General features: G+C 35.5%; 1 protein-coding gene across 1 annotated transcript; it reads left to right on the top strand.

The window, feature by feature from the left end:
• LOC131434197 (transient receptor potential cation channel subfamily A member 1-like) lies at positions 1-6,511 on the top strand. The gene is made up of 2 exons (XM_058600851.1): positions 1-277; positions 6,260-6,511. Exons 1-2 carry the CDS (start codon positions 143-145, stop codon positions 6,509-6,511), a joined length of 387 nt encoding a protein of 128 aa, XP_058456834.1. The 5' UTR covers positions 1-142.
• The last annotated feature ends 3,298 nt before the right edge of the window (positions 6,512-9,809 follow it).

Here is a 9,809-nt window from a genome sequence, read left to right as displayed (position 1 = left end):
AACAGATTGCTAGTATTATTATCTAGTGCACAATTTTATACATTTGGTGTGAAGGCATAATAAAGGTTTCGAGTTAGTGAATCGCCAGTATCAAATGAATTGAAGTGAAGTGACAAATGAAGAAGTAGGTGTGCTAGTTGTCATGTACGATAAAAAATCAATCATACAAATGATGCACAAAAATCTACGTTGGCATGGAGTTCCAGCAGCACTGAAAATACCTTCGAACTGGAGTCTTGTCTACAATAACCGATTCTATCCGGAGTTAGTTTTGCAGGTGAACATTCGAGATTAATTGGAAATATTAAAACAAATTTAAATACATTTTGCTAGAAACTTCAGTTCAGTTAGTGTGGATTGGTTTAGTTTTTAGAAGTTTTAGTTTAGTGGGTGTGTTTTATATAAATCTACCAACTCATTCAAATACATCATAAAACATTTAAACAATGGTTTCAGAGGATAACAGTAGTAGCCAGTTGTCGTGTCTTAGATTCACGATATGAATAGACTACTGAGTTCGATTCCCAGTTTATGATTCATGAATCGATTCAAGTTATGCGTGGCATTCTATCTTTTCCAATCAAAATATTTTATATCACGTGTGCCTAATGATATTCTCATTTTTAAATTGAAGATTCTATCTTGATAACTAACTTGATAAGAAATTCTACATCGATGAGTTCGACCAATATGAAACTAACTTTGATTGCTTCATTTAAACCATGTAGTTTTTACCGACTTTTCCCTAGAGCAACATTGATGGCCAGCAAATGTATTTTTTTTCAAATTCGTAGAAAACAATTAGCAAATAGATATGCCCTGAAGCAGAAATTTAACTTGCGTTCTCCAAATAGCCAGTAGGGTACGAAAAAAATAATGAAATTTACACGACATGTAAATCGATAGTACTATATGAAATAGACATTAGTTGAATCGGAAATCTGATTTAAAACCATGACCAATGTAAAATTAAACTAGAATTGTAAAATTAAACTAGAATTGATTTTTATTGATTTTTCAATAAACAAGACTGTACATATTCAAAAACGCTTAGTTTTGCTTTCAAAGCATATTGAAAAAGGAATAACTGTAGAGTAATTTTCCGTTCAATTGATGTAAGTTCAAAATATTTTTTTAACTGCCCACCTCCAGCTTTGGCTGTACGAAGACTCACTAGCAGAATTCGACACATTTCTGACGGAAACTACGAAACTGTTTCTGGTGCCAATCACAATTTCTCAATAATAAAGTGATAGCACACCCTACTAGCGATTGGGGGCGCGCATGTTCGAGTCCTGTACAATGGCATATCTTTTGCCAATCTTTTCTATGAATTTTTAAACAGTTTTTCCAGTTTTTAACAACCAATGCTACTTAAAATAAAGTCTGTAGTTTAGATAATTTTAAGTCGAACGGTGTATGATCAGAGCTGCTAAATGTCACTATCAACGAGCAACTTTGCACGACGAAGATTGGACAGTTGATGTCACTGGACTGCTGCCAACCAGGCTCTACCAATCATCATATATTGAGTGTCTGAGAGCCGATCTGTCATAACTTAAATTCTCTTGATATTATACTCACCAGGACGCTCATTGATTGCCGATGCGATTGATATTATCTTCATTTCTCTGCTTGATTACGATGTGACTGAAATTACGATGTGACTAAATATTAATCAAGCAGCATAAACATTGAATTAAATTCATGTACACCAATAAACTCAGAAATCCGATGACTTTTTGCAAAGAACAATGAACTTTATCAATTTATGCTTCACTTCATTCATTCAGCCTTCGCTTGTTATGTAGTTTTTGTAGTACAAGGTATTCGTTTTAAAATGCATGAATACACCATGAAATTTGGTCATAACATTTTTTGTTCGCATGAAGGCATTGAACATGTTTAGAGTACACTAGTATGGTACACATACCATTCGAATCAGTTCGTCGGAATCGTGAAATGTATGTGTGTGAAGTAAGTTCTTTGAAACTGGTAAATTTTTTTGTCTGGTGTGCATATCTTGTTGGTTGATTACCAAATAAAATACTTTCAATTATACAGGGCCCCGGTTCCGGTTTCCGAAGGCACCGGGAAAATAAAGACAAAAACCGCAAAAACTGGAAAAGTCTTCGATTTTTCGCAGATGACTAAACCGATGTACCACCGATGTTCAGGTTAAAATCAAAGGTCTTGTAGTGTCATGAATGATGAAAATTTTCCGAAATTATGGTTATATTCAAAGATGGCTTTTATCGTATCAAAAAACGCTCACTAGCAACTCTTCACACGATTCAATCAGTGCCATCAAAGAGAGACGGATATCATCGCAGAAACAAAAACAACCGGCATGGTTCATTTAACATAGAATAGACACCAGTGCGAGAGCGAATTTCTCCCGATGACCCGATGACAATCAAAGGTTAGCACGCTGCTGTGTGGATTCTCTCTAAAGCAACAAACGGTCGATTATTCTCGTTCCGCGATCCGATTGGCAGTTGATAATTGCAATAGAATCATTTTAATTTTGCCGCTTATTCTAACTATGTGTATATAAGCTTTGTATAAGTTGTGTCTATGAAAATGTATGTGAAAGCTCCACACAAGGGTTTTGAAATATTGCAACCTAGTATGCGAATCATCAAGTCGAATCATCGATTGGATTTACTGCGATAATTGTCAACTTGCGATTCTCTCTTGGTAAATTCCACACAGCACCGTTCATTACCAGACTGTAATTTTTTTAAAGGCCGAGAAATACTCAGAGTATGAAGTGGAGAGAAGAAATGTAGAAAAATCTTTCACGGTTCATGCATTGAGAAACACGAGTTCTTGTAGCATCTTCTACCGGATTGAAAATGTTGTATAGATATAGATAAATATCGAGTAGCTTCTGTCAAATTATCGGTAATCACCAACACTGGTTATATTACTTACAAATAGAATCCTAATTATTCAAAACTGAATTATTTTTAAAATTTTAAACTCAACTTAAATGCAAGGTCTTTTCTCATGCACTTTCCTCTAGTCACTTTCCTACTTAGTTCCTCAATGATCTATGACCCAAAAATTAAGCTTTCTTGGAAAAGCTGTTTTTGCTTTATCAGAAACAACATCTAAACATTGGAATCAATTTATTGTATTTTTTTGGATATCGTGGTTACCATCTAAAAAATCACGTTTTAGGGCAGGGCCGTATGATCTCAGATTTTCCACATATCAAGAAATATTTTAGAAAACGGTGCTCGACGACGACGATCCATTAAAATAAAATCCTTTAAGGTTTACAACATTGATCGAAAGCTTATTTCAAGCATACAAAGGAATTTCAAAAAGAGGAAACTAAATTACCCCCAGTCGAATTCGGTATTGATAAGCAAAACAGTTTCAAATTTAGTCACACAAGCTAAAGACTGTCCCAGAAAGTATGAACGCACTTTGATTTCGCTGTAAATAATTCACAAGTGTTAGATATTCAAATTTTATTCGATATACTGATAATATTAGACTACAACAACAGAATATTATTCTCAACATTTGCTACTTAGCCATTGTAGACTAGCTGGCGCACCTTCTTGCGAATGTTCCTCATTAAATTCCGTACAGACTTCTTGACGACAAGTTTTGACACTTTTTTCCAATCTTTTTCGAACTGTTGAATGGTTTCGGCCGAGACATGTTTCCTAAGATGTGCCTTCGTTAATGCCCAAAATTACTCAATTGGTCGAAGTTGTGAGCAATTTGGTGGATTCATATCTTTTGGGACGAAAGAGACATTTTTGGTAGTATACCATTCTACCGTTGATTTCGAGTAGTGGCAAGAAGCAAGATCTGGCCAGAAGACAACAGGATCCTTGTGGCTTCGAATCATGGGTAGAAGTCGTGTTTGTAAACATTCCTTGATGTATATTTCGCTGTTCATTGAAGCAGTGGTGATGAAGGGTTTCGAAATCTTACCGCAGCTACAAATTGCTTGCCAGACCATAGCTTTCTTACCAAATTTTTCGACTTCGATTGATGTCTCGGACTGGTTTAACACTTGCCCTTTTGCACCGTATAATATTGTGGTCCCGGCAAGGATTTGTAATCGAGTTTCACGTAGGTTTTGTCGTCCATGATTATGCAGTTCAAATTTCCATCGTATTGTACAGGTTTCGAAACCTCGGCCTGATCGATGCTTTTTGTTTCGGACTACGTTTTGGTTGTTTCTGCTTCTTATAGGTTCGAAGATTCAAACGTTCTTTAGCACCAAAAACATTTGACTTCGAAGTGCCCACTTTTTTGGCCACATCCTGAACTGAAACCTCCTTCTTTTGCTCGAACGCCTTCAGTATACGTTTATCCAACTGAGGGTTAGCAAGACCTTTTTTTCGACCCGTTTTCGGTTTATCCTCACCGAACTTCCTGATTGCATTTCGCACGCCTTTTCACTTACTCCTTACTATTTTTGCTATCTTTCTCAGTGACAGTCCGCGTTCTGTGCATCATTTGAAAAACAATTTTTCGACGTTGTTCTGCTGAAAGTCCACGCATTTCGAAACAAACTAATGAAAACGAATAAACAACTGTTAGAGAAGAGTGTAAATAACAGCCATAAAAATTGACAGATTCTGAACCATTGCGAAATGGCAGCGATTTTTCTTTGCGTCCATACTTTCTGGGACAGTCTTTAATAGGATCATATTTTTTTATTATTATTTTTATTGTTTGATTCCATCTGACTGTAGTCTACATAAAATTTTACCTTATATAATATCGATGAACTATTTTTAATCCGTGTGGATGTAAAAATGCGGATCATTGATGTAAACGGTTCGTAAAGTCCAAAGGTAGTACGATGGAAGCGAGGTACGAGGAAGGATCCATGGTGCAGAGATCTGTATGGCACTCGGATGCATAACGATGACAATAGATTAGGACTGTTCTCCATTCAAAAGCTTTGCAACAAATCCAGCCTGTTGGATACAACGACGTCGTTGAAAAGTTTCCACATTTAGCAGCTTGCAGCGAGCATCATACGGTGGTAGATTTATCGGGTCACGCCAATACAATTGAAGCATTCTCCAGTATTTGCCGAATGAGAGAGCAGTAGAGAGCTTCTAAATAGTACGGATCAGATTTTTTTTATATCTTCGTGATAAACCATAATTATCGATTAGCTTTTGCGATTACTGTCGATCGATGGAAATTAAACATAAGCTTTTGATCAAGTAGCACACCCAAATCGGTAAATTTGTGAGTTCTTGCAGAATTACACTATCAGTCTATCGATGACATTAGTCGAATCTTATTGGCTGTTTGGTACGATGGTAGTACATAATCATGCATTTCGAAATACTTACGAACGATTAAATAAATCTTTAAATCATCAGTATACGCTAATTTACATCCAGGCCTTAGAATTAGTAATATGTCGTTGAAATATAGAAAGAACAGTAACGGACCTAGGTTGCTTCCTTGGGGTACTCCGGACGAGTTAGAGAAACTGGAGGATTTAGTTGAGACAAGCTAGAGTTCTGCAAATCAAGTATGTTCCCAGCCAGGCCCGTGCACAGAAATCATTAGGGGGGGGAGGGGCTTAAAAAAAGGTGGGGGATCAAGGGGGCTGGGGATTCATGGGAGGGAGAAGGGTTCAAAAGGTGGGAAAGGTGCAAAAATTTAAAAGGAAAGTCAAGTTATTTGCACTTTTATATAAACAGTACTCTATTATTCATGGAACTTGCTGTTGACAAATCTTTCATTCCACCCCCCCCCCCCCCTGCGCATGGGCCTGATCCCAGCCAAATAGTTTACTTTAGCCATGTAATGATTCTAAACGCTAAAAATAGTTTGCGAGGTCTGCTGAATTACAATAGTCAAACTCAACCCTGCAAAGCCTATTCACTACGTAACTTAGAATATGAATTGCATCAAACATGCTTAGCTTACATACAACCAACTCGAACTTAAAATGATGGGTTGAATAAAGAACTAATTTCACTAAGCCCAACAACATTAGAAGAAACCGAAACCCTTAAATAACTGACGAATTGAAATCATTATCTAGTGATCAATATTGTATTTATTGGCTTTCAACGAAAAGTATTTTGATCAGAACTTTGAATTGAGGCTAACCTAATCAAACAATAAATTCGTTGATTTTCTTTGAACATGAAATACCATTTCAATATTTAGCAAATTTTTTTTCTCAGCCACAATGAATTTATCTGCGAATATCAACATCTAATCAATTCATACTTTGACTTCTTCATTTCCACAGGCAGCCCAGAATGGAGATTTGGAGGAATTCAAGCGACTGATTGATGGCGACCCCAGACGGCTGATGGTGAAGGATACCAGCGGGCGTACGCCAGCACACTTGGCGGCTGCCAAAGACGATGTCGCCATTCTCAGTTTCATTTATGACCACGGAGGTGACTTGAACGAACAAGATAGTTCCCTGAATTCGCCGCTCCATGAAGCCATCGAAAATGATTCATTGGACGCAATAGAATTTTTGTTAAAAATGTAAGTTGGTAAATGGTTTGCAATGATATAGATCAGGCGCGAACTCAGAAAGAAAGGGCTTGAACCCCTTACCAACCACTCCCATCCTCTCCCGCTACCCCGGTATACGCGCCTGGTATAATCGAGTATTACCACTCAGGTGGACACCTACAAGTTTTCAACGAAAAACAAACATTTATTTAAGTGATGTTTTAAATATAAACTTCAGGAAATGCGCCTCCTTTGTAATAGATTTTACCTGTTTCCAATTCCTTATTTGAAATATTAACACTAATAAAAAAATCGCGAATATTTGTGATCCCTTTTATGCTTTATGTAAATTCAATTTCTTCGGTGATGACACAATATTACATCTACTAACATGTAAATATAATTTTAGTGTCTGCATCGATGTAAACTGCAGCTAAAATAACTGTAAAATTTATTATATGATTTATCTTTACATGCTTTGAATTGTAAATTTAAATGAATTACGACGCTCTTTTTATATCTTTATAGACATAAATTTCCATGATTTTTTCTAAGTGAGTACATTTCTCTTTTGTATTATATGAACGATAGAAGATTTTGTTATGGGGGCATTAGGAGTTTTTTGGCATTGAAAATTCCTTTCACTATACGGAGCTGGATGTCAATAAAAATTTCGTCAAATTTTAGTGTCATAGTTTTAAACGCATATAACTAGGTCACTTGTAGATGCGTTTATATGATTTAGCTATTTCAATCAGTTCGAAAACATTTAACTTATGTCGTTTTCAGTTGAGAAAACTGAAACTGACTCAGGGTATTTTCATCAAACGAGCAGTTTTTACGAAACTGAGTTAGTTTCGCACTTAGCAAAGATTCAATTCATACGGCTCCCAATTGCCTACCTTTCGGATCGCTTTCGTTGCTTTTAATATTGGCAAATGACTGGCTGAGTAATTTCAAGTGATTTTGCAAGTTTTTCTTGCGTTTGCAAAGGGGTCCTCCGGCTAGTTCTTCGTTTTCCAAATCAAAATAGCCACTTCTATACCGTGCGAACCACGTCCGACAAGGCTACTCAGTATGACTGGAATTAAAATCAATTTACGTCATCTGTAAGAAAACGGCACGAACTTATTGATACACCCATTAATAACAAGAAATAACATGAAATTAACTAGAATGGAAATTACGGGGATAAGTAATACCTATATATTAAGTAAAGGCTATATACAAACAAAATTTTTCATCAGGCTGATTTTCTTCTGATTCTTCGCCACCGAGGAATATGACATTCATCAGTAAATTAATGACTAATGAACCGATTGACACATTATTCCATTGAAACGGACTGTGTAGTTTTGCGGCCTAACATTTTTTGTTTGTTTTGCTCTCGTTTGCTCCACCTTCTTGGTAGGAAACATTTAATGACGTAGTAGAGCAATTGCACCAGAAATCACTATTTTTTTAAATAATGTAATTGTATTTTATGATTTCGCTCTTATCTTGTACAAGCAATTCTTATGGCCATAAAAAACGTAGCCATTATTATTTAATATCGGATTGCAACATTTCGAATTGGTGTAGCCAATGTTTTGTGCACGTTATTTAAATGAAATGTTCAAGTTTTACCCATTCATCTTCATAACTGACGAGACAATCGAAGATGATCGAGAAAATTTAATGTTCGTGCACTTAGACCACCATTTCGCGAATGAATTGAACTTTTGGCTAAAATTTGGTATAATAACTATCGAATATTTTTTCATCGAGTAGTCAAATTTAACTAAAACAAAAGCCCAATTAAAAGTTTGACAGATGAAAAGTTATTTGGATTAATTGATTGCAATACAGCGAACGTAACAAGAACTTCTAGAACAACTTAATACTTTTGACAATGTATTGAAACCTCACTATCTTCTTTTACTGTAAGTATAAAATATATTACACAGAAGTAATTTTTACTCAAGATCTAAGATAATAATTTTTTGAGAGATTTGTTTTCAATGTCGGAAAATAACTGTCGAACTGCCAAAAATAACCATGCTATAGGGCAGGGTTATATTTCATAACGACAAACTGCTAACTGCTTGACTGTCAAATTTTAACTAAAAGTTAAAATAATTCGCGATATGGTCCACAGCCTTAGTGTTACTAAAAATACTTAGTAAGCGGTCTAGATAAATTTTGTTTTTCAAGAAGATGATATTTAAAGACCCTAGACGAGCGTGATAATGTACTATTTGTGTTGAAAATTATTTTTTTCATATTGTTCTTAGTATTGAAAGTCGTTCATGGGGTAGTATCATAAATTCTCAGTTATTAAAGATTCACAAGCGGCAATGAGATGCAATGATTCTCAAACTTCTTTACCGGATGAGCGATAGGAAAAATGAAGCATTTCACACCGCAATTGAATATTCATTATTTACACACAATGCATCCCTTCCCTACGACTTGGAATATGAGGAAGTGCCGGAATACAATAAAATTGACTTTGAAGAAGTCAAGTGTAGACTAAGTATAGTAAATTGGCGGAACATACTGAGTACAGAAGTAAATGTCGACGTCGAAGTAAACAAATTCTATCACATTATAAACAAAATATTAGCCGAAACTTTGCCCATGAAAAGAAGAAGAAAAAATCATAACAGCAAATTACCTGTATGGTTCAATTCACAACTAAAACATTTGAAAAATAGAAAACAAAAAGCACACAAAACTTACAAACAAGAAAAAAGTGACGCACATCTTCAAAATTACTTCAATCTATGCAATCAACTCAAAATAGCCATTAACACAGCACACGAAGAATACAACCGCAAAATTGAAAACGAAATAAAGACTTGCCCTAAGAACTTTTTTAACTACACAAAAACTAAACTAAAAGGCAACAATTTTCCATCTCAAATGCATCTCGACGAACATGTAGGGAAAAATAGTACAGAAATCTGAAATCATTTTGCAAATTTTTTCCAAGAAGTATATACATCTTATTCAGAAACTGACCGTGACCGTGAATACTTCTCTTTCATACCTACATTTTCCAACTCCATCTCTGTAAACTATCTATCAGAACATGAAATCTCGACAGCACTGAAAAACTTAGACGCCTCAAAAGGGCCTGGACCAGACAGTATACCACCAATATTTTTAAAAAATTTTCCTGAAGAACTTACACTACCACTACAACTACTGTTTAACTTATCACTTAATAAATGTACTTTTCCTAAAGCATGTAAATCTTCCTTCCTTGTACCAATATTTAAATCTGATGCAAAATCCAACATTCGAAACTACCGTGGAATAGCCATTATCTCATGCATTCCAAAATTATT

This window comes from Malaya genurostris, chromosome 3 (assembly GCF_030247185.1).
Source record: "Malaya genurostris strain Urasoe2022 chromosome 3, Malgen_1.1, whole genome shotgun sequence".
NCBI classification, from domain to species: Eukaryota; Metazoa; Arthropoda; class Insecta; order Diptera; family Culicidae; genus Malaya; species Malaya genurostris.
This window is presented reverse-complemented; position numbering and strand designations above follow the sequence as displayed.